General features: G+C 38.1%; 1 protein-coding gene across 2 annotated transcripts in view; it reads right to left on the reverse strand.

Annotated features, from left to right (window-relative positions):
* Positions 1 to 536: 536 nt before the first annotated feature.
* wdr27 (WD repeat domain 27) overlaps positions 537 to 26,333 on the reverse strand; it is a 35,410-nt gene continuing 9,613 nt past the window's right edge. Inside the window, exons 13-24 of one of the 2 annotated variants that reach the window (XM_068567982.1) lie at positions 25,764 to 25,833; positions 25,476 to 25,544; positions 25,282 to 25,385; positions 24,676 to 24,765; positions 23,795 to 23,916; positions 22,424 to 22,557; positions 21,307 to 21,404; positions 20,239 to 20,360; positions 17,794 to 17,891; positions 13,702 to 13,804; positions 10,757 to 10,855; positions 537 to 1,673 (exon numbers count right to left, since the gene is read on the reverse strand). In XM_068567982.1, the coding sequence (XP_068424083.1) occupies positions 1,560 to 1,673; positions 10,757 to 10,855; positions 13,702 to 13,804; positions 17,794 to 17,891; positions 20,239 to 20,360; positions 21,307 to 21,404; positions 22,424 to 22,557; positions 23,795 to 23,916; positions 24,676 to 24,765; positions 25,282 to 25,385; positions 25,476 to 25,544; positions 25,764 to 25,833 (1,223 nt within the window). In that variant the 3' untranslated portion in view covers positions 537 to 1,559. Of the gene's footprint in view, positions 1,674 to 10,756; positions 10,856 to 13,701; positions 13,805 to 16,838; positions 16,969 to 17,793; positions 17,892 to 20,238; positions 20,361 to 21,306; positions 21,405 to 22,423; positions 22,558 to 23,794; positions 23,917 to 24,675; positions 24,766 to 25,281; positions 25,386 to 25,475; positions 25,545 to 25,763; positions 25,834 to 26,333 lie in introns of those variants that run through there. The other variant, XM_068567983.1, reaches the window with a different exon arrangement.

Genomic DNA, 26,333 nt, shown 5'->3' on the forward strand with positions numbered 1-26,333 from the left:
GACCTTTTTGAAAAAAGTTGTGCTCTGGTGTGCTTTGCAAAATATATGCCTCTTTTATTTTCTATTAATTCTCATGAGGTATGACATCTTTAAGAGTTTGTTGAGAGGATCTCAACTAGAACAGGAATTCTCCCCTTATAGTCATAAACTGATGGAGTGAGGTCATACAAGGTGTGGCAAGGTGACCCCCACAGCCAACAATGACAAAGTCCTTAGCTGACTTATTTCCAATGTTAGGGACTGTGAAGGTTTTGTGGCAGATGTCTCACTTATAGTAAATGCCATAGCATTCTCGACAGTCTCATTGGTGAATGTCTTTAGCTTGCTTCTCGAGCTGAAAGCCTCTCTTTCTAATGTCATTTTTCATGAATTCCTCCCATTTGTCAACAGCCAGCGTATCTGCAGTAGGTCTGAAACAGACCCCCAGTGCCAGAACTAACATTTCATCACACATTAATGTGTGATTAAAAATAAAAATCCATTAACTCAGATATCTAATTTCATCAACTTTTTGGAGAGAGCTACCGTCTTGACAAACTAAAATTAAAAAGGTAAAGTTGGAGTTGAGGTTCTTTCTTATGCCAAAGACCATTGTGTAAGACTTAGTTTCAATGACTACATCACAGTATATTTAATAGTATAATGAATAGAATCCAATGAAGAAGTAAAACTTGAGACACACCTGACACGTTTCTGAAACAAAAAGACAGTAACACAACAACATGCAGAATACAACAAACAGACAAAAGATTTAACAAAATTCAAGTTCCACAATCATGTAATTATGATATGCCAAGTTACTTATACTTGACATATTACTAATGTCGCCCTTTTAATTTTACATTTCACAGTGTCAAAGTCCTACTTTTTCATTCTGTTCTAATACAGTTGCATAGTTGATGTGAGTTGCAGCTTAAACATTGTTGCGTTTGTGGGTAAGGAAGAGTAAATGTACAGCTTAAACAATGCGGATGGGTGTGTCAGTATGAACAGTAGTAGCATCTGTGTGTCTGGCAGCCAAACAGGTTGCACCCAGCTGATGTCATTGCTCTGTGTACTGATCTGTTAAGTAGTTGTCCCAGCCCGTGATGTAGAAGTACATCTGTTTCACAGACTGAACAAAGAAAATCTGAAAATCTGATGCTCTGCCAGAATGTGGACGGACAGATAGGACTAACCACTGATAAAACAGTTTTTGGTAAATGTATCTGTAATCATCTGTAATTGAGTACATATCACCACCATCATATCATGACAATAATGTGGTTCAATGAATCTGATGAAATATCTCTTTGAATCTCAGTCAAAAGTAAAGCGGTGTAATGACATACAGACCTGAAGTTTCATAACGATGAGCTGAAATTAAGCGCTGAGGTTGAAGAACACAACAGACACATAACACATATAACAATGAAAACAAAAACTCTTTAAACTTGAATCTATTTTTGATCCTCATAGACAACTAAATCACTTATTTCTCCTATCCCAATAAACTTCTAGCCAGAGGGTTGGAACTGCTTTAATGAAACCTGCATGGTCTTTGCAGCCGCCTGCTGTAATTACACAGTCATGGTGGGGACACTCTGCGCAGCAGCACTGGTGTCATGAGACAGACAAGCCCCACTCAGGGGCTGAAACAGTCTCAGCCTCCCATCCAAGGTCCCAGTTAGCAGCTATGAGAGACAGAGAAGAAAAAAAAACAAGACATTACGTTTAGCTTTTACTCTTGTGGTTCAAACTCATACAGGCTCCGCCCTTTACTGGACCCTGGCCTGGACAGTTTGATCACTTCCCACGCTTTGTCGCAATGCTTTGCTGTGATGAGAGAGAGAATCAAGGATTGAAATCCACGCCATCTGGCCATATGGTCAATTCCAAATACCAACATGGCTCCGCAGTAATCCAAGATGGAAACTTTTCATTTAACTTTTCGTTCTATATGGTTGGAATTGTGGGTCTTACTGGCCGTAAAAGAAGAACAATCCAGCGTAAACTCTGCTCTTGTAGGCAGCCTCACTGTTTCTATCCCGAGGTTCATAAAAGCAGTCAAAGTTGGTGGACAAACCCAAAATGTGTTGTGATATATATATGTATGATAATTCAATATAATTAAGTGTTAAGTGAATCCCTTTTCTCTTAAAACTGTTGAGTATTTGATTCAGAAGGAGAATGAGAATGTTAAACACAACTCCTTCAAGAAGAACAACAATATAGGAAATGATCAGCGGAGCCCTTTAATGACGGGGGCCCTGTCGCTCCCACTGCTCGTTGACTGTGGTGTAGGATAGCAGACAGCGGTGTGTGCAGCCGTATATACTGTGGGGTCTGCACGTATTTAGGTAACCTGATCGCCTGATTGACTGGTTACGCTTATGCAGATTTCCGGTCGAGGGTTCCAAACTAGAGTTCCAGTATCGTAACCTTCAATATTTTCCAGGAACTGCAGAGGCACTCGTCTCGTTTTTACGATTCTCTATTAAGAGGAAGTTGCATAACAAGCATCACCATAAGGTCTAACTTTACAACTTTGTTTAGTCTTGAGGTTCCTATCCATTACAGTCATGGTGAGTCAACTGTTTAGACATTAATAAGACACTCACATATCAAAAAAACTAACATCAACCCACACCCTGTACAGATATTTAATCCACACACACACACACACACACACACACACACACACACACACACACACACACACACACACACACACACACACTGTAACAGACATGTGGAACAAGCACTTAAGTTCACTATTTCTTTGCAAGAAGGAAGCATTATCTCATCTGTTCCCATCAGCCAGAAGAGAAAATATGGGTAAGAGAGCATTACCTCAAAAATCTACCAGCAGCCGCAATAACAACAGGAAACCCTCCATTTTGGGTTCAGAATGAGGCTTGTGATATTATCAAATTAATATCTGCAGCTGCTAAAGTAAAGAATATATGTCATTATTCAAGACAGTTCTTCACAAACGGCTCTATTTTCAATGTTTTTCCAAGCGTAAGAACAGGGAGTGTGACAAACCATTTCAAATCAATTTCCTCCTACTTCAAGCCGAGTTTGTTTGTACGACAATTAATCCCATTTGAAGCCTTAAGGGACTTCACAAATCCTTTGCGATGAAAACATAAGCGAAAACAACCTAAGTTGCAAACTAAAGGCAATGCTTGGCTAAATGTCCAGATGTGCCGTGGAGCATCAGTCATTTACGGTGATTTGTAGGGAGATATTAAGAAGTTTCTTTTCTAAGTATACTAACAGCGGGAATCCTGCAAAACAGCAACTTGCCAAACAGTGATAAAAACACATTTGGCACAAAAGTCTAAACATTTTCCAACCTACTAAAGCTGTTTTATGCAGGAGAAATCTTCTCTTTTTTTTTTTTTTTTTTTTTACCAACAAGCAGATGCCTGTGCGAGGACAGGGAGTCACAAAGACTCAGGGCCGAGGATGACTCAAGCATACACGAGATTAAACACAGGTGAAACGCATCGTCTTTTGACAAGTGAATGTTGCAGGATTTCTGCAAAAAGGTAGCCACACTACACCTACATAAGCACGTGTTATACTAGTATTTGTTCACATATAAAAGTGGTTGAGGCTCTCCCATGAAACAAACCGGTTCAAGAAGTCTTCTTTCTCCATGACCTTCTGCTTAATGACCTTAATTAACAATAGCCAAGCTGTCTGGGTCTTGCCAGCAGGCTTCTAAAATAGCAACTTAAATCTTAAGAGGGTCAGAGAGCAGCTCCATTAGCAACCACAGCTCTATTCATCAACTATCGTCTCCATGTAAGCATGAACTGTATAGACTTGAAGTTAAATTAGAGATTTTCGAGAAAAGCAATAACATGGATGGATTTTTAACACCATATGCTAGTAACAAACATCTGTAATCCAACACATTCCATCTCTGCAACCTTCAACCTCTGTTCAGTGAGGCTGAGGCAAGCTAAGCTGATGAGGACTGAGGGTTTGGGGTGACCTCTCAGGTCAGAAGTCAATACTTATTGCGAGCTGATTCACTGTAGACGTGTCGCAAGGTGTCATGCTGGGCCATCAGAAGTGAATTATTTATCTTTCCTCAAGATCAACAGCCTTCCTAGATTTTGTAGATTATGTGTCATTTGACTTTTGATCATTTATTCATAGGTCATGCATGAGAAACACAGCTGAAATGTGGGCTGCATCCTATTTTATGAGCTTTGTGTTTATTTGAAGGCCTGTTTAGTGTATTGAAATCTCGTTCAAAACGTTATTGCCACTCAGGGATCTTAAATCAGATTGCAACTTTGCATGGCGTGTCTCAAATGTTACATAATCAAAGTTGTTGTCAGGCATGCCGGCTCAATACCACAGCGGAAAAAAAGACCACAAATCATTGATAGTTCAAAGCAGAAATAACAATTCCGATTATGAATACAATCTGTGTTGGATTCTCAGTGGTGAAGACTGTGTGTCAAATATTGGTGACCTTCTGCAGAAAGTGATGATAAAAGCTTATACTTTGAAGATATGAGGAGCGATGTGTTTTTCTTCTAAAAGGATATCATTCATCAGCGCAGACTGAACAAATGCCAGCATACCAGGATGTTCTGTACTATACATGCTGAGAGCTGAAGGTCCACATGAGTGATAGAAAAAGAAGCAGACGGTCACAAGGGTCACCTGTTTGATAAGCATACAAGTACATATCAGTGAAAGGAAAGTATATAGTCTGTTGCTAGTCATAGTATTGGCGGTGACTTGTGCACAGAGGCTCTTTATAACCTCCTATATACATAGTTATTCACGGTATCCACTATTAACACCAAATAATCATGACCAACTGAGAAAACGTTGTCGACTACATGTGAAAGGCTTGAACGATTCCTCCTGTAACTTTGCAACTCGACCCAAACTTTTTATTTCATCACTTCCTGTTCCTTGCTGTCCAGCTGTGTTGAACCCAGGCCGGTTGATTTCAGAAAGGCTGTCTCAGTTCAGTCTGTGTCTCACTCTATTGAGACATTCTGGAGCAGATGGCAGAGTCCACCTCTGTATTTGCTGTCTGGCCGCTACAGTTTGAGAAGAGCGTTTTGCTCTCTCGGGTCCAGCAAAAAAGGAAACAAAGAGATAAAATACTAAAAAGGCCTCAGCTGTGTGGATAGCTTCTTCAAATGCCAAATGAGAAGATACAGTAAAAAGATCTAGTGGGAATGCCAGCTGCATGTTATGCCTGCTCGCAAAGAGCAAAGATGACACGTGCTGACATATGGAGACAAGAGTAGCACTGCTTGAAAGCCAGCGAGATGATTCACTCTTTGTTCATCTTTCTAGTTTGGAAGTTGGAACATGTTAACTTTTCGAGACAGCTGCGGTCACAGTTCTGCACTAACTCAGCACATGAAGTGCAAATGAGGTCGTAAGTATTTTGAGGGGAAAAGTTCTAAAATGTGTCCCTTAATCAGACTGGAACTGACAGTGTATATAATAGTTCTTATTTCATTTTGATGCTATTTTGTTTATATTCATAGCCCTTTCAACAAACACAGACTTGTATAAATTGAATAATTGTATATTTAGGTTTCTGAGACGGAGGAGAGTTCAGTTTCTTGCTCAAGGATACGTTCGCAGAGACAAACACGTGTTAAACAACAGGAAACCTTACTCACCACAAACACAATTTATAGTTGCACATTTTTTTACATCAGATTCCAAAAACCTTTGTTCAAATCTTAGGTCATTTGTGCTCCAAGAACAATTTGAGCCACATAATCTTCATCAATCATCAAATTATCTTTTAATAAACCAAACAAAAAAATGAACATTCTTTTTTTGTATATCTTTTTGTCAGTTCTGCCAGCACGTAGTAAACTGAACTTGCCAAATGAAAATGTTGACAGCATCATTCAGCGAACATTGGAACTCAAGTTTGTCTTAAATCTTTGTTTTCAATTGCAGGCTCTGGCTTGTGAATGTCTCCTACTGCTCCTTTTTGTTCAGCTGGAAGTTACAACTTTTACAAATTGTCCAACTTGTATGGTATGAGCAAAAGGCTGACACAAGATAAAGACATTTTAATATTGATGTTTCTCTCTCTCCTCTTGAATCTAGGTTACATTACGTGAAGTGACTCTTTGTCTTCTTTTGTTTGTATTTCATTTATACAAATATTTGATTTAAAGATTTTAGAGAACGATTCTTTTAGGTCTGCGACTCAAAGTCTCTCAAGACATCTCTTCTGTTCTGACACCTAGAAGGTGGTAGCAACTCAAGAATATACAAAGAACAGTTTTTAGATGGGGTCTTTGCATTTGAAAACTGATCTCAGAGCTCAATGAAATTCAAAGGCATCCTTTAAATCACAGACACAAAATGTAGCACAAACAAGCCCTTTTTTAATCAAGGAGGAATATTTAAATCCTACGAAGACATTTCCACTGCTGATGAGGAACAATGTAATTGGAGCAAACGACAGTTTGGGATGAGACAATAAAGGAATCCGCCTCATCCAAATAGTCAGCCTCATTAAATCTATTTTTCTAGTCTGACCTAGTAACCTGTTTTTCTGAAGTCATTGGTGATTTGTTTCTTGCTGCAGCATTTGTCGTTGCCTTTACTTATGATCCTATATCTTTTAAAATCCTAAATTCATTTGATGAAGCTCCAGATGCAGTAGTACCACTGCCTTGTTTCCAGGCTCGACTCAAATTGGACGCAGATTATTTTGCCTTCTCTTTAATCTAAAAATAAAAAGAGAGTAACCCTATGTGTTGAACCAGCAGAGACAGAATTATCCCTGTTGCAAGCGATAAAATACTTTGCAAGTACAATTTGAAAGTCTACATTTATGGTAGCACATGTAGGTCTAACACAGGAGACCTTACAGCACATTACTGAGGTATGCCATGTGGAGTCCCACAAGATTTTACAAGACAACAAAGTGAAGAGACAGTAAACGTTGGAATCATTCATTACAACCCAAAGTACAGGAATAAACCTGAGGGAATGAACCCTGGAGGTAGATCTGCCAGTTTGATGGTCTTTTAAGTTTCAGGATGGAAAACATGAGTGAAAAATGGGTGGAAAATATGCATCGCATTATCTGTCTGTGCCTTGCATCGGAGGGTTCTCGCAGCAGTAAATATGTAGAACATCTAGATCTCAAATGTGGCTAAAAAAGCAAGTTGAGTAAAGGTTGGGGACACTTTTTGTGAGCATTATTTTCATGTTTTGTAGAAAATGCAGCTCAGGAAATACTTCTGATAATTTATTCAAACGTTTTTGGCCAACAAAAGAAAAATAAAGATAGATATGCGTGCATCCATTCCAGTAAGACATTACGTCGACCGTATTAAGTTTACCGAGAAGCAGCCTCACAAAGCTGAGCCAGGCACGAAATATAGAAGTAGAAGATCCACTGTCTGAGAATTAAGAAAACAACACATTTCAGCTAACATAAAGGTGAGTTTTCTGTAACTAATACCATCAGTGCTTCATCTAAGAGCTGTATAGCAGGACCATTTAGCAGGAACATCAATCTGTAGCAACGTAAGCCACATCAACAATATTATAGAATGATTTACTATATCATTCATTTTGCAAACACAAAGAAAAGGAGGCAGATCCTAAAAACTACACAATGTATCCTGCCCTGCTGAGCTATAGGTTTTATTTGTCAACTTTGCAGGTGGACCAATGTTTAAAAAATAAAGAATTATAACATAAGCGTAATAATGTAACTTGACCGAAGCCATCCATTAATATATATGAATACTATGAGTATTATCCAAAGTAAAACCAAAAGTCAATGATAGGAGTTTTTAATATGATAAAATATTATGATCCATCAGCATGAAAGTACAAATAAGCAAATAAAAAACTGTTTTGGAAAATGCTTGCAAAAGGACTTTGAGTTGGGATTATTTTGTTAGACTACTTTTGCCAAGATAAAGTCTGAGGGGAAGAATGAAGAATTAACTTGTCATAAAAGTGCTGCGGATGGAATCATGAAATTTACTGAGCGCACATGTCAACTGATTCATCTCTATGTTAACTGAGCAGACTCCTTCCACTAATGAACACTGTGTGATATGGCTGAAAGCTTGCTAGTCGACTTCAGGTTGAGATTATTTTGTCAAACCTCCCTGGAATAAAATATGACAAAGTTCGGTCAAAGGATGTGAAGCTTTCAATTTCATGCAGTTTTATCTTAATTTGCTGAGCATTGCAGAGGTCGTCCTTCCTCGAGGAGGTCCTGAGAAAGACAGGCCCCAGTGAATGTTGATTTCAATCACTGATCAAGAACAGCTCTTTTCCTTCGGATAGACAGACACAAAAGTAGCTGTGTGAACAAATATGAATGTGCATCTGTGTGCTAATTGCATTCGGAACATTGCTTGGAAAACATTGGAGCAGACAGTTGATGCAATAAACATGATAAACATTATAAACAGCATTACTGGTTGTTGGTTAGGCTGAGGAGGCATGCTTATTTCATGAGCAACTATTTCTGTGAATAAAAATATGATTTCCATGAGACAGACAACTACCAAAGCCTGAATAAATATTAAAAGTATATTGAAAGCTATTGTAGTTATAATCACACACAAGGCCAAGGCACTGCATTGTACCAATATGTCTTTTATTTTATTCTAATTTTTTATGCTTCACCTCTCACCTATTCTCATTATGTGTCATCAACACAATATAAATCGTATGTGAGGAACAAATGATGCTTGTTTTTTAAAGAGGAAAACTTATCATGCTTTTTTAATTTCCTGCAGAACTGGAGCCCTGGAAGTGAAGAGACGAGCTCACGAAAAATATCTGATTGATAAGAGTGTTACTGCAACTACAGTAAGTCTTCAAAGTTGTGTTCTAATTTAACATGAACATTTTCTTTTTTTTAGAGTTTCTGCTTTGTCCGCATGTTCTATCAAGCTAAACACAATATACAGACGAGCTGATGGAGAGCGGTCATGCTCTAAATGATGAAGTGTGTCTTCAAACTCTGCAGATTACTGCATTCAGCCAGTAAATGGCTGCGGATCCAACTTTCCACTTTCAAACTTGGAAATGTGAATGTATCATTGTGCTGCACGTTTTAACTGAATGGTGTTACACAGATGGACATGAAGATTGAAAACATGTGTCTCAAGTCCAAAAGACAACAAAAAGTCTCATAAGACATCGAGCAGAGGTTGTGGTGTTATAGTCTAAAATGCTTCTTTTTAAAAAAATCAATTTGCTTAAAGAAGTTACAAAGGAAAATCATCAAGTGACATATAAAACATTTCCAAAGTTACTGTTGCTCTGTAAGAAATGCTGTGGATATTTTGAAAGGATGCAGAAAGTACACTTAGATTTCTTATTTTCCTAAAATGGCAATTCAAGATAGACAAATATCTTTGTCCTGTGTGACGCACTGTATGTGTCCTTGGTGAGACCACAGAGTTCCTGGATTTCTATGGACATATGCCAGTTTAAATTGATATTATGCCAACAGTGTTTAATAACTATGGACATTAGGGAGGACATCACAAACTGAAGCATTCAAAGCATCCCTACATTTTACACAGTGCCATCAATATTGAATATGGTCTCTGCCACATCCCTTTAGACACAGTACAACAATATAAAACTACAATGGATCCAATGGGAGTTGCAGAGTTGAGTTAATTGGTAAATGGACCTTTACTTGTATCGCTTCTTTTCTATTCTTCCGACCACTCAAAGCACTTTAACACTACATGACATCATATACCCATTCACACACTGATGGGAAGAGCGACCATGCAAGATTCCACTTGCCCATCAGCACTAATGTTTACACACATTCACACACCTCAGGCACAGCCACGAGAGCAATTTTAAATTTGTTTAGCTTTATTAAACATAAGCAGAAGTTCTGTGAGGTCACTGACATGCAAGTCCACTAACCCTGACCTTCAGAATGGTCTCACAAAACCTGCTATGTGACTTCAGCCTGAGGACATCATTCCTTGAAAAAAAAAAGACTTGTAAACTTAAACACAGTTGGAGTTCAAAGCAAGTTGAGCTGGTTCAGACCTGTTTAACTAACTTACTTTGAAATATGAGTCAAAATGATATATGACTTTTAAACCATGTGAATTTTAAAAATTTGAATCAGAAGACCGCATAAAAACAACCTATTATGATTTCTACTTGTTAATTATCATAAAGTGCTATACATATGCATACTGTATCCTGAGATTTTATATTTGCTTTGAAAATTTGAATTTTACAACATTTCTGAAGTGAAATTCAAGAAACAAGACTTAACAAGTGAAGCAATTTATTGGATTAAAGAAAACATGACCTTTGATTGACACAGCTTTTCATCGTGAACCTCTTATCTTTGCTTTTAGACATTCTCCTTTCATACCTGATTAAGATATTTTAGATAAAACTGATGTGCAAACATAATCATGGGAGGAATGTATGGTAAACATACATTAACACTTTTGCTATGTCTGTTCCCTGGAGTGTTCATGCAAAATTAAGATACTGTAGGTCATCATCTGGAAAGTAAAAACAATCTCTGGTTTGTGATATCTGATGTAAATTTACTGAAACTGTCTAAAATATTTACTCTGGTCAATAGCTTACTGAGATGTAGAGAACATGTCTTTATTTCAGATGAGATACTTCTGTTCTGGTAAATGTGACATTGAATTAATGTTTTAGGAGTAACAAGATACAGGAAATAACTTAACTACAAAGACAAAAAGTAAAAGGATGTTCTTACCTCTGGTGTGGCGGGGTTGAAAGTCACACTGAGCACTGTGTCTGAGTGTTTTTGAAGTCTATGGAGGTAGCTGCTGCTGCGTATGTCATAAATGTATACCTGAAATGAATAAGATACAGGTATGAATCGTAACCATGAAGTACCAATATAAAACATATATATATATAATTATTTATATACATATATATATATATATATATATATATATATATATATATATATATATATATATATATATATATATATATATATATATATACACATTATACATACAAGATGCAAGTGTGTTCTGACTGACCAAGATGCACAAATTTAGTATGGTAAACTACAGACAAAGTCAACCAAAAGACACGAGCAGACAGATGAACAGATGTAGATTTCCTTTAGGGATCATTTCAACTTTAAGGAAACGTTTAGTTTTCTCTTTAAGTGTTCCGTGTTTGAGCTCCAGCACATACTGTACATACAAGAGCCCACATATGCAGTGAGTTTGTGAACAGCAAACATCCATACTATGTTCATTTGTTGTTTAGTCTTTCACCTGTACTTTCAATCATATTTTACTGCCTGGTGAAGCAATGCATCCTGCATTGGGAACTGCCATTTGCTCTCCAGGCCTAGGTAACGGATCCCTCCGAGCTTCTGGAGTGCTACTATCTGAAGGCGTCATTCAAGACAGCTTTGCTGCTTGCATTGACCTCGGCCAACAGTGTGAACTAACCAACCTGCCTGTGCACCCTAGTTTCTGGATGCGTGGTGACCGCAGCGAGGCTACTCTCAAACCACATTCCTCCTATACTACTCGGACACAAGGACTTCCTTCAGGTTGAGGTTTATACAGCAGAATGCTCTTTGTCTTCCACCGCAAAAAGGGAAATTGCATCTTCTTTGCTCAGTGTGTATGTTGGCATGTCATGTTGAAGGCACCGCCCCCTTCAAACGCTCTGAAAGGTCCAATAAGAGACCCTCCCTCTGTGGTCCACGCACACTCTAAAAGCAGCATGACAGAGTTGGCAGTTTTGTTCAGTGGAGTGTGAGTCAATGACATATATGTACAATGGCAGCGGAGTCAACGACAATCATATGGTTCTTTCTCTTGGATAGGCTCCTTTTCAAGACCTGTTCCTGCTGGGACAACCGTAATACATCTATATGTTCCTGTGCTCCTTGATGACCCAGTGAATGTGGTGTGCCGACTTCACTTTACATCATTTGTTATAGTTACAGAAAAGAGTTGCTCCACTGAACTCTCCGTTCAAAAGTCTTAAGTGAGTTATGATCAGCATCCAGCATTAATTTAAGTTTAGTGACCATTGACGCAATTGAAACCGATAAACAATCCTAATGAACCCTTGCGGATACATAACAGTTATTTTCGATCTTGATGTAGTAAAAGTGCTGTGCTTTTTATTAATATACTTGTAGGTGTTGAATTTACACTTGATCTTGGGTGCATATTAACCCATGTGTACAGCGCTTGTGTAGACATCTTCTTTGAATCGACAATTCAAATGGAAATTTTATAAAATGGTAGATTTAATGTAAATACAATCAGTGAGTTTTAAGACCCAGTTGTGTGCTTTAGTGCTATGAGTGGAGATAAAAACAGATGCGAGGATGTTTGTTACCAGACGACGACTCATCAGATTCCTGCAGCTGTTTTGTATTATGTTTCTCTGAAAAACGCATCAAAAAAGTGGGCTCTGTCAAACGGTCCATGGGTAAAGTGTCTCCTGTCTGAGGCATATGACGTGTGTGGTAACATGCAGGGTATTAGATACTTAGAAGAAAGAAGTTTTTTCAGGAATGCTTAAATATCACATGGATCCCCAGATGTATCAGCTTATATCAACTCTAACTGAAGCTGAGAGCAAGGATAATACTGAACGAATAACAGGTTAATATTGACCACATTGAAATAATATTCCACTTGGATTGTTTCTGGCCTTGTGTTTTTTGGAAAATGTGTAATATGATCTAGGGAGTCATTTTAAAGTATTTGGGTTCCTTTTTTCCATGATTGCTTTTTGATATATTAAGACAAGTACAAATGTGTCTGGCTTATGGAAGTCTCAGGGCAGCTACAAATAAATATGGTGTAGCTAACTACCATATACTCTCCCGATTTCCAAGAAACATTGGAAATGTCCAATCTCGACAGAGATGCTCTCAAATGTCCGTGCTGTTCTGAGTCCCCATAATTAATAATATCCAGCGGCATGCATATATAATTCCACTGCTTTCAATAAGCACGTACACCCGAAGAAAAAAGAGATGGATAAGGAAAAGGGAGGCAGTCTTCTAAAAATGTCCTGAAATCAAGTACAAAGCGCTGTCTGGAAAAGCAATTAAATAGTTCTGCTTCAACATGAATGTTGAATTTGACTTGGAAAAAGGCTTCAAGTCCAAAAAATCAAAATATCTAAGTCAAGCACAAACAGTCCTCACCTTAAATGGAGGTGAAACTGATAAATAAATGCTGCTGTTTTCCTGCTGTCCTGCTTTACAAAGCCGAGTAAGACATTACAATATAATGTACATCCCATATGATACAACTCGATTCAACAAATATGGTGGTATGTATGATTCATCCATGCAGGGCATATCTACCCCCTTTGCATTATGGTAGTCTGATTTAACAGAACAGATTTTGTGAAGATATCTTAGGCTGCTATATTTTGTTGCTTTATTACTGACAGATACACCATTCTGTTAACTGTCCAGACAGTGACACATGATCATGATATATATCCAATCTTTTTGAAGTGTTTAAAATGTCACAGGAGCCATCAACTTATAGGTAGCTGGCTTTGATTGGCAGAATACATCAATTAAACCATATTCAGTCTTACAAAATTGAAAAAAAAATGCTCTCTTGTCAAATACAGTTTGTGTAGAGAATTATACACAAACTGTAAACAATAAAGAAAGATGTCACAACTCACACAGTTATCCTCGGAGCCTGAGGCGATGAACCGGCCACATGGCGATATGGCCGAAGAGCACGGATGGCAGCGATTTAGATGGTTCTCATAGCGCCGCACACACCTGAGAAAGAAAGTGGTGCGATAGGATGAAGTTTACAAACTCAAACTAGCCTGAGATGCAGGAAGCACTGAATATTGGACCGGTAATGTCATAACATAATCTTAGTTGTTCTGGGTCCCATTGGGAATGAAACTATATCATTTCAGGGTTGTTTCATTGCAATGGCCCTATTATGAGCACATAACATGTATATTTCATATAAAACAATATAATTTAACCTATTGGAAATGATTGCACCCTGAACTCCGTGTGCCAAGAAAAAGTCTGAGACAAAACACGGTGGAATAAATGAAAAAAATACTGCTTGAAAGTGATCTTTGGAATGGGAATGAATAGCATTTCACACACAAGTGCAGCCATCTTTTGTGATATGTTGGGATGTGGTGTGATGTTAGATGAGGATGCAATGTCTATACAGTATGCTGAACTCTAGCAGGAATTACCAAGTAGCAGAATGCCACATCCTGCAGACTTCCGGTTTTACAATTGTCTGAACCAGCAGAAGACAAGTAGTTGAGCATGACTCCAGCAAAACCCAGGAAAGCGAATGTTGATGATGAATGGTCCCCTCGTGCAACTTCTGTGCTGTTTCTTTTGCTTTGCAACAGCATGTAATGTCTTTACAATGCCACTTACAGCTCTATGAGCGAGGGTCTCTGTATGGACTGGCATGTTGGCAGGGCTTCGACAGGATATGGTGAGAGCATGTCTTTGACATTCACATGCTAATGTCATTAAGCTTGGCTAAAAGTAGGTCACTGGTGTTCATTAAGACATTTGATACACCGAGTACGGTGAGTTAAATAAAATAGAAATAGAAAATCACGTTATGAAACGTATAATGTTGGAGGGGTCTGAAGGGGAACGGCAGCAAAGCAACCTAAAGCCTTGACTGTTGAGATGATTGTTGAGTGCTAAACCGTTTGCATTTTTTTTTTAAAGGAAATTGTTTTTTAATGTTTGAATTCATGTAATTTGATGAATACTACATTTGTAGAGGTTAGCTTGAATATACAGTAGATACCTACACTCAACAGGGTTGACAGGGTTGAGTGTAGGGTTGAGCTACGCATGACACATCTCTTTTTATCTCTTTTCATGTTGATGCATAGGAAGATGGATAAGAAACATCTGTTTCTAAATCCCCATCAGTACATCTGGACATTTAGGTCTGCAACAGACACAATTTACACTTTGATAAAAAACAGTTAACAAGTCAGTATCAACAACTCTTATCTGGTTTTCTAGGTCAGAATGAGGATCTAACGTTTTGACTTATGAGATGTTCGGCTTAATTCCTCCCACCACACACACACACACACACACACACACACACACACACACACACACACACACACACACACACACACACACACACACACACACAGTCTATGTGTTGTGTAAGGGATGACTATACTGCATTCTTTTGATGACTAACACAGACTGCTGATCCTCTTGGGTGGAGGCCTGTACGGTTCCTGACTCCACCTGGGTATTCAGTGTCAGTCATCAAGGTAATCAGCAGGCTAATCATAGCTCTTTATTTGCAGCCAATATATTTCACCCAATTTAACTGTGAACAAGCAAATCAGACGAAAGCGGCCTATTCTCTTGTACATTTTCACATTGTTTAATACAAATGCATTATTGATCTATTTAGTCACAATGTTAATTTATGCGGCGTTGGCATTCCCTCCATATTTAAAGGGAATACATCGCTGGACTAAAGAGACACTTCTGTTGGGTTTATCTTTAGAATTGGTAGGGACTGATTTAAAACTATCCTAAACTGCTGTGTAGACCCCTAAACTTGAACCTTGCACAGATTTAAAAAATGTAAAGGGTGAATAAAGGCTTTAAAAAATAACTGGTTATAAGCCAGTGGCTTACATTATAAACCTCTTTCTTTAAGTGTTGCAAACGTTCATAAACCATTATCAACCTTAAATCTTCTATGGATACACCGGGGCAGGAAGGAGCACAACGTGCTAGGGATTTTCATGTGAGAGAGCAAAACACAATTACAATTGAGTTTCAGAAGTTTCCACTGAGTGAAATATACATTTCCCATCGTGGCTTTTCTGGAAGTCCTCCTTTACAATTGACGACAAAATGCAGTATTAACCCCCGATTTGTTACAATTTAGAGTTTCGGTCAATGGAGTTGAGTGTCAGAATCGGAAACTGTTTACTTAAGTAAGTTACATATACAAGGAATTTGGCTAGGTGATTCGTGGGTTACAGTGCACAAAAGTATAAACATGAAATTGTAAAATAGAATATGGTAAACACGTAGGTTATGAAAGTGTTATCTGTATATTACAAGACAAGGGTCTGTAACTGTAAGAAACTATCCTGGAGGTATAAGTGTCTGGGTCCCGGGCTTTATTGATGAACCCATCTGCAGATGAGAAGAAAGTGTTTGTGTGGCGCGAGGCCTTAGTCCTGATGGACCGTAGCCCCCTGTCAGAGGGAAAGGACTCAAAGTCATAAAATAACTCTGTTAATGACTCTGTTAATTATATTAAATGTACATTTATTATATATCCGGTTGAATAAATGAGAGAGTATATGGCGGTAAGTATGAGGTGAGCAATAACGTTACAGTTGTGAATGTATCACTGCAGTGTGTGTATAATTTATTTCTCCCTAAACAAATGCTTCAACTCCTGAAGACCTCCTGTTACTTTTCAACCAGTTGATGATTAAAGTGATGGGGGTTAGCCTAAAGTTAGCAACAGCTCCGACTCCAACTCCGACCGAATAAGACATGTTTTAAAAGTTATTGTTAGAACTGAATTTATATTATTAGGAATTCAAATTGGTACTTTGCAAGTACTCAAATTCATTGTTCTAAGAACTTTTTTATTGCCTTGTTATATCATGAGGAGATTTTGGTAAGCATACAACTAAGAATGGATTTAACTACTTCCATTAGCGGCAATCTTCAGATAAAAAAAAAAAATACATTTAAGGGAGCTGGAACTGTTTTTAAGGTAAAGTAAGGTTTATGAAAGAGAGAACCCAAAGTAAAAGGGCCCACAAAACCAAATACATAAACAATCTGTTTTTACGTATTGTTTTCTTTTGTCCATATGTTTCACTCCATAGGACCAGCATTTGCTGAGGGATGCTTGATGTCAGCACTAAGAACCAGAAGTTGACCTAGAAACCAAGTACAAATATTTATCAGATAGAAATACGGTTTTGATTGAAACTGGGGTAAGGAGTTAAACATGAAAGCAGGCTCAGCCATGAAGGAATGAAACACTCAAAAATGTCTTATACCGGGCCAAAAAGAACATTTTGAAATCCTACTTGAATTATCCGCCTTTTATGGAGCAAAAAAATACGTACTTTGGAAAATGAAAAACTGAGGAATGTTTGTTTAAGAAATGTTTTATGTCATTCAAATATAAAGGGCATTTGTACTCATAGGAATAGCAAAAAAACAATATCAGTTTCTTCCTTAATGTACGAGCATCATGTATAGGCTTTGGAAAATGGAAAGATGAAGCAACCCTTCAGCCAGTGTAAGTAGTGATTGAGACTGTAAAGCCAGTTTCATTAAAGTCAATTGTCACAGTCAATGTAATAGTTGTGAAACCAATACATATATACATGATTCTCACAATGTTTAGCTGTTATATAGGTTTCATTCAGGTATTCCAAATGCCTTTTTTGAATTTAGCAAAAAATACTATTATTTCGTAATGAGAAAGTAATTTTACAATTGTATGCCACAAATAGCCAAGTTTCCGAGTTGTCAAGAAAAGACATGTATAGGAATCAATACTGTCTTGTTTGGGTTGCCATACACCAATGTAACATTATTTTTCTGATGTTATCAAATGCTTGAAGAAACTGAAGCAGTATTTCGTAAACATGGATATATAGACAGAGCCATTTAAAGGCACTGTTCTTGCCTAATTTTCCCATTTAAATTGCATCAAATACAAATCCAACAGAATAAACTATACTCAAACCAACCTCATTGTACGGAGGTCCCACATCTTCACCCCATCCGTCACTGCACTGGTGAGGAAGAGGTTGTATAAATCCGGCGCTTGTGTGCTGAACATGGAGCCCTGTGAAATAACAAATAAAATGAAAACTCATCAGCACTTGCTTGAGTTAAATAGGTTATAAATCTCCCATTATTGTCCAGTAATGTGAAAGTTTGTCGGCGATATGTCTTCACATTAGTATTGCAGGTTGCATTATTAGAAGCTAAATGTAGAAGGTGTCATTGAAGACAGTATAAGCCCATTGAGGCTGGGAGGAAAACTGAAATGGAAGCAACATTTTTGTTAATTTGTCTTTGTGTAATTTTCCCTCCTTTATGCACTACAATAAGATATGCTTCAACAATATACATAGTCCACCCAGTGCACAGCTAGACATACATTCTGGATGTATGACGTTCACACTAAGAGAGAGAGAGAGAGAGAGAGAGAGAGAGAGAGAGAGAGAGAGAGAGAGAGAGAGAGAGAGAGAGAGAGAGAGACAGAGAGAGAGAGAGAGAGAGACAGAGAGAGAGAGAGAGAGAGAGAGAGAGAGAGAGAGAGAGAGAGAGAGAGAGAGAGAGAGAGAGAGAGAGAGAGAGGGAGGGAGGGAGGGAGGGAGGGAGGGAGGGAGGGAGGGTATTTTTTTGTTTAGACTTCCATTAAGAGTGTGAGAAAGGGAGTCTGAGAGGGCATTTCCAGTTCCATTTTTCCGAGAAGTCCCCTGCTCTGATGAGTTCCAGCTGAATTTTGCAGAAGAGGCGATGGAAATTTGAAGTGGGAAAAGCTGCTTCACAAACTGCAGCTCCTGATGGTTGGTCCATCTCTCGACAAGAAAGCAAGAATGGAGGGAAGACTGATGTTATGCATGCAGTCTCCAGGCAGGGCAATCTCTCTGATCCGTAGGTATTAATCCAGCAGCATCCAAAGGCCCTCGGGCACCAGGGCTGAGGACCCCACATTGACGCAATAGCCAAGCTGAAACAACAGACTGCTAGCTTTCCATAGCGGAGAGCACACAATAGCTGGCGTGACAACGAACAGGCACCTCGTGGTCGAAGGTGTATAGTCAGCTGTGTGTAAGAGTGCATCACAGTTGAATGAGTTGATGCATTTAATCCATGCCACTAGCTGCAGTGTGTGCAGCTAATCCAGGCCAAGAGTGTCAAGTATGCACAGGTCAACACCCAAGGGTCACTGGGTACAAGCCTCTTTCTCTCTCTCTCTCTCTCTCTCTCTCTCTCTCTCTCTCTCTCTCTCTCTCTCTCTCTCTCTGTCTCTCTCTCACACACACACACACACACACACACACACACACACACACAAATATAGACTTTTTAGTGTTCCAATAAGTTATATAAGCTTCTGTAAGATTTCCATATTTTCATTGTCAGAATGAATGGTGTTGTTTACAAAACTGGCAAACATCAATAAGACTATATAAGAAACTAGGACTTTTATTTATTAGCTGCACAGAAATGTAAAAGATATGCAGAAAACTCAGACGTGTATTTTAATGTATTACTATTATTATATTGAGAGGTTTATTTTGAGTGATGCAGTATTTTATTCTTCATAGCACTGTAATGGATGTCGATACAGGCCCAAGCTGTCTACTTATTAGACATCAGCAAATTGGGCCTGCGTTGGTCCAAGACCGGGATGTGGGAGTAAGGCCACATAAACCCAAACTGCATCATGGAACAGCATTACTCCAAGGCCAGCATTCAGTATGCTCTCCTCCTGCCATCTCGTATGGCAGTCTTAATCCTGATGCACCAGGGATTTGTGTTTAAACACTCAGCAAGATGAATGATAGTGATGATAGCATGTCCTGTCCATTTGTCATGGAAACTTTTGGGTATTTCTCCTCCTTTTTTTCAAACATGACCTTCTTCATTCACACCACAAGCTAACACTTTTATTCCCCCAAAGATGATCTGTGCCTTATGTAACTCGCCGGCACTAATAGAAGTCTTACATAAGGCTGTGACATCTGCCAAACAATTGACCCTTCAAGAGCACGATGGAAGATGGGGGTCATACAAACAATTTTTGCCAAAAATCTTTGCTATGTGGGTCAGATCTGAATGACACTTAGTCAGTCTTAAGAGTGATGAGATGTCTTCCATTCAGCAAGGTGAGAGGTTGGCGTAAGTTTTAGTCAAATTAAACATTCTCTAAAAAAGCTTCTGAAGCAAATTACATTTTTGTGACTCAAAACAATTTCCACCTCACACAGTCTGTCATCTGACAGACAGACAGAAAGAATGACAGAGACATACAAACAGACTGTGAACTGTAAAGTTGTAGATCAGATATTAGAAAGATGTTGTAGTGTGTATGTATATAATAAAGATAAGGTCATATATAGGTGATATCACTTGTTTAGTTCCTATTTGGGGAGTCAGTAATGTTTAAATTGTCTTACCTTGTTTTGTGTAATGCAGTGGATGGCTCTGCTGTGGGCTTCAGGCAGCATTGAGGCAACTGCACCCTTGTTCATGTCAAATACTTGAAGAGATCGATCTGAGCCACACACCAGAACAATGTCTGAGGCAGCTTTTAAGAAAAGTTACGACATTTATTATTTATTATTACAAACTACAAGCTTTCAATACAGCTGCGCCTGTGACAACCTTTCCCCACGCCAAGAAGAGGCCGCGGGTAGAGGCCGCAGCTAGAAGCACCGGCACCCCCAGGTGCAGCAGCAACAGCGCTGTGGCTAGTTTATGATTAAATATGACTGTAAATGTAAAAAAAAACAATAACATCATCAGCATTTCACTTATCAGAAGCACATAAACCTTTGTGGGAAAGGGGTCATCAGTAAGTCTTAAAATTCTAGCTTCTAGGTGAGACTCTAGCTTCACTGACCAATCACAGCACATGTTCATGGTCACACGAGCCCTGTGACCAATCACACGTCTAGGGTCTCGCGAAGGCCCTTCCATGTATTTTAACCAGGTATTACATGGATAAAGAGAAGTGATATGTGATTTGATAAAAAAAAAAAAATGTTAAACAGGTCCCAAGAAGCCATACAAGAGGCCTGAAGGAGCAGAGGCACAGATGAAGGCAGCTGCATAGTGTAATGAGAAAATACATTTATAATAAATGTAGTGTATTTGTAAAAAAAAACCAATTACATTATAAAATAGTGATAACGTTTTATTATAAAAAATGAAAAAAACCTCATGCAAAGTGATCATTTACTTCGAAATAGCAAAAACGTTTTTTTTTCTGTAATCAATGTGCATCCATTTTCAACTCCCAAGCTCGAGTCAGGATTTTGCTCATCCCAACAACACAGCTCACCTTGGTGGATTTATTAGAAAGTAAAATCATTGTAAACCCTAACAAGTGGCTGGAATGCAGACATTCTCTAAAATGTAAAGCCCTGAGGCAACGCGTGTTCACTTTGCCCTCCACAACATCAGCACGGTCTAAACTCAAACACTTCCTGCAGCACAAACAATCATGACACCAAGAAGGATACAAGAGAAAAAGTCATTGATTGCGGACAATGTTGTGATGTCTGTGGCTGATGTCGTTGTGAAGCATTTGGTCAATTTAACGACACTCCGTTGGTGATATCTAAGAAGAAAAAAAAGAAGTGGCATCATTTTCTCAACCGGTAAATGGGAGATATCAAAATTTAAATTAAAATTAGAACATAATCACTCTTATCATTCTTTACCTCTGTCTGTGAAAGAGTATTCGCTACCCTTTAACACTATTTTTGTATTTACTTTTTATTGTTTGTGTTTCCATTCACAAGATGTATCACACATATAACTACATAAAGAGGAAAAAGATCAATCAGCAACATGCACTTCTCAAACATAGCATTTACATTCAACATTTCCCTGGTCTCCAGCATAAGCCCTGACAGCTTAAGGACACAGCCAAGCAATTTAGGTGGTAATGAGTGTTAGTAGTGTGAAATGTGTGGTAGCAGCTAAATAAAGCCAGACTCTTGTCAAACCAGTAACAAAGCTTGCTTAAGCAACAATGCCCTACATCCAGGAAATAAGTCTCAGAAAAGATGAATCCTTTGATCTATAATACATGGGTGACTGGAAGGGAAAAGTGCCAAATGATTGGTTTAAAATCACTCAAGAATGTCCTTACTACACTGCAATCGTTGTTTATGTTCTCTTGATAAAGGCACGTAATCCTCAATGTGTCATTGTGACTGTTTAGAGGCCAACAAGAAAGTGGTCATAATGTACATTGTTGAGGTTTGATTGGATGCTAATGTGATTGTGTCACTCAATATACCATTATATAATTATACTTCTCTACCAGGCAATGTCTTTTTTCAGCTATATTATCCATATGGCTTCCATATTAACAAATAATAGAATACAAGAAGCATAAGCAGTATATACACAGGAACAGTATACAGTATTAATATATATTTTGTAATACTACAATAAAATCGATTGATTCTTATACACGATGTTTGTAGAGACCAAGGGTATATTTTGAGATAATTCAGTACATTGTGACATGAGTGAAACAATGAATGGCATGCATCATCCATAGTTAGATATGCATTAATATCAAGTACACATGCTAAACTGTTCTGCACCATGATCTCTTGTAATTACCTTTTTATGGTGTCTCGCGTGATGTCCACATTGTACAGGTACAAGCAAAGAGAGGGGCCAGATGCCAGAAGCAGGAATTTGTCAAGGTAATAAAACTGAGCACCTCTAATGGGTTTGGAGAACATGCTGTCCCCCTAAAGGAGGAAGGACAGGAGACAGAAATCAGAATTATTGCGACACTCATGATGTATGAAAATATATTACTAAAATAAATCCTAATTTAATTTTCTACAAAGGATAATGTAAATTAATACAAATAATATAAGTATTTATTCCTTATTTAAGTTTTTTAAGTATTTAAAACGTCACTGATGTAAAAAATAAATAAATACATGTTAAAAAAAAGAAGGCAAAAACCTTGAAAAAATAGTTTTAATAATTTTGTCTAACATTGTACTCCTTGTTGCCACTGCTGAAAGCTTAAAGCAATAAAAAGCTTTATTAGTAAGTGCTGTACGCCATTATAGCTGTTTAATTGCTTAAAATGACACATGCAACACCCTCAATTGGGGGTAGAGAAAGAAACCACAAGAACAAACAAGACTGCTTGCTCTAACACTAACCACCATCCTATTTTTTTGTCTTTATAGTTCATATTTCTTTCTAGAGTTTTCACGTATAACTGAGCAAAGCTATTTGTAATTCTGGCTCACCTCGAGAGAACTCTTGTCCCTGAAAAGACATTTGTTGCCAAATACTTTCACAAGAACACCAACCAGTCAAAGGCTGCAGACCCGGCCAAGCTCAAAACAATCTCAGAGTGAAGCAAAGCTTCAGCTATGGGGAGACCCCAGATTGAGTTTGCACTTGGCAAGAGGAAATAGACACACTTCTGACTGTCCCGTTAAATGTGATATCCAATGATGTAAGGAAGGTCTGCGTATGATCAGAGTTTTGGATGCTCTAAGTTCAGGAACTATCCAATCAGCAAAGTGCAACATTAGAGAATGTTCTTCTCATAACGTCTCTTACCTCCATTTCACCACTATGTAATACATAGTTAACTCTTTCCATCACCATTATTACACAGCTCCTAACACATATGTAACTTAACTAGTTCCAACATTAAAAACAGACACTATATATTTTAAATATATACAACAAATTAAAACATTGTGAATACAGGTAAAACAACCCTTTTTTATGTATTGAGTGACAAATACATATGTAATTGTTTTATACTTCTAAATCAATTTGAGTTGTAGGCCTTCAGAGAAAGGATGTGAAGTCACTCAGGCTGGTCCTCAATTTACAGGTTTCAAGTGAGGTGATGTTTGATACAGACTTAAATGCGGGTGTAGTGGTTAGGTTTTTATCAATTAAAAGATGCATTAGTCCAAGGTTGTATTTGTGAATGTGCAAGTCTTTCACCATGATAATGGCTGGCTCTGGGCTGCCACGGGTCCAGATTCGTACCGACTGGTCCTCTGACACACTCAACCACCACTGTCTGCTGAGGCTCCAGCTCACACTGCTCACTGGTTTGTCATGCCCTGCTTATAAAAAGGGAGGTTTGAAATTATCCTGAAAACAGCGTGTGGCTGCAACATTAACTTTTATAGTGCTGCTCAGAGTGAAGAGGATAGGCACATGCTGACCTACTGGTCACCTCCACTTCTGTCCTCTTATCTCTGCTGCCCCTTTGTGGAGACTGAGCTCCCACTGAACGTAAGCCATCAAATGCAAAAGACACACTTGCCAATGAAGGTTATCCTTTCTTTGCTTGTCTCTGTCTTTACTTTACTGCTTAGGATCACTGGGTAGCAGACAGAATTGACTGCTCATTGTATTGTTTAAATTTTTGATACTGTGTAAAATTGTAAGACATGAGGTCAAACCTAGTTGGTCTTAGAACCGTGACCTTTACATCTTTCTTTTTCGATCATCAACTAGGTTTTAATGTATAGCAAAAACTAAAATGACATGTACTAAATTCCTGCGTTGGAATATAACCAAATCCTGTTCGTTCTGTTATAAGAGAACTATGCATTTATTATTTGACAGTGATAGCTAATAAAGTGAATATCCCAAATAAGGCTGAGCTGAATCCAAGCTGAGGATGAACTTCTTAGTATTGTCATTCTCGGCGTCTTCAGGGGTAAGATTTTAAGCTTGGATGATTGTGCCAATTAATAAAGCCCTATCATCAATCATATCTTAAATACACTGCATGCAATAACACTGAGGTGACTAAGCGCAAATACTGAATAACACGTTTTTTATGGATGGATACTTATGACCACTTCATGCACCTGTGTAGACAGTAGGATTGCCAGCAAGGGAGGTCTTGTACAATAACACTGTGCTGTCGCCAAGACCACACAGTATTTGTTTCCCGTCACCTGGAAGAGACAAGGAAACACACTATTGTCTTCATAGGGTTTTTTAGTCAACATCTGAAATAGCATCACCAGAAAACTAGACCTCTGTTTTTAAACGTAGTAGGAAAGTTAGGTTTTATATAAGCCTTTAAAGACAACAATTAACTGGCCTTTTTAGTACCAATTATACTTCATACATGGTTGTTATACCTTCATTCACCCTTCCAGTAGAGAATGGACAAAACTGGATACAGTATGTAACTCTTTTATTTTTGCAATGCAATGCTTCAAACTACAAGTTCAGGATCCAACGGATTGTAACAATCCGATTAAATGTAAAAATGACACCATTCGATAACATCATGTTCTCGTATCATGGAGGACCATTCTACGGTCCTGACACATGATCATGGGACAGCTATCAGTGTGCAACTGAGGGCTCAAATGAAATTCAAGTAGTTTAACCTTTACACAGATGTAATCAAGATCTAGGACTTACGTGTATCATTATATTATGCAGCAGCTACATTGTCTCACCTGAATATTGAAGGCAGTGGACTGGTTTATGGGAAATGCTGAGATGAATGCGTGAAATAGTAGGTGCTGCAATGTCTGCTGGATAATCTCTGAGAAGTAAACCTCTAAATGACAAACAATACATTTCTGTTAGTATCAACAATACCATTTGAAAACTTTCTCAACATTGTATTTCAAATGATGGGATTGCTTACAGATGTTTGTTAGCCTTTTTAGAGGAGGGTATCTTCTGGCTATTTGTTGTAGGTGAAAACATTCTATTTCTGAAAAGCAAAAACACAATCTGAATATTTCTGTGATGTCATCAAACCTCATGTCATACTTCATGTTTTGAATACGGTCCGTTTAACTTAATTTTTAATTCTAATCTTCCTTTCACTTGAATTCAAATTAAAGTGGCTTTTAACACTGGTCCCAATTTTTGACTGTAATAAACTGTAATTTCATTTGCAATGAGGTAAAAAGTTACTCTTTGAACCTACTTTGGGGCACTGGTGTATCCAGATGACTTCACATTTGAGTGGAAAACCAGAGGCTGCTCCTTTATCCCTCCTTTGTAAAAACAATAATATTCAAACTGTGAAAGTATGTTCATGAGTATAAACTATGTAGTCTACTGTATATTTGGTGCTCAAAACTAAAATGAAAGATAATAAAAAGACAGTGTGCCATTTACAAATGAGTAGATGGAACAATATGAGGTGAAAAAAGAAGGAAAAGATGATCTCTGTTCATAAGTTACTGTTCATTCTACTGTGGTGGCTCTTCATGCATTATACTAGGAAAGAAAGCTACAATATTATTGGGTGACGTGAAGTACAACAGCCGCAAGCTGTGGGATGGTTCATTCGGCTCCCTGTTCACTGTCAGTGACTTTACTATATTACAATGAGCTCACTTTTTCCACAACCATTAAATGTGTAAGGCTTTCCAAAAACTGCTCTCCTGTCAAATACAGGCGAAGCAAAGAAAAGTCACATAATCGCAATTTACTATAATTATTTGGTTTACAGCGTTGACTTTGATTTAAAACTAGTTTATCTTTCAAAATT

The sequence above is a fragment of the Clinocottus analis genome, unplaced genomic scaffold (genome assembly GCF_023055335.1).
Source record: "Clinocottus analis isolate CAN_PGR_092001 unplaced genomic scaffold, fCliAna1.0.p SCAF_8, whole genome shotgun sequence".
Classification (NCBI taxonomy): domain Eukaryota; kingdom Metazoa; phylum Chordata; class Actinopteri; order Perciformes; family Cottidae; genus Clinocottus; species Clinocottus analis.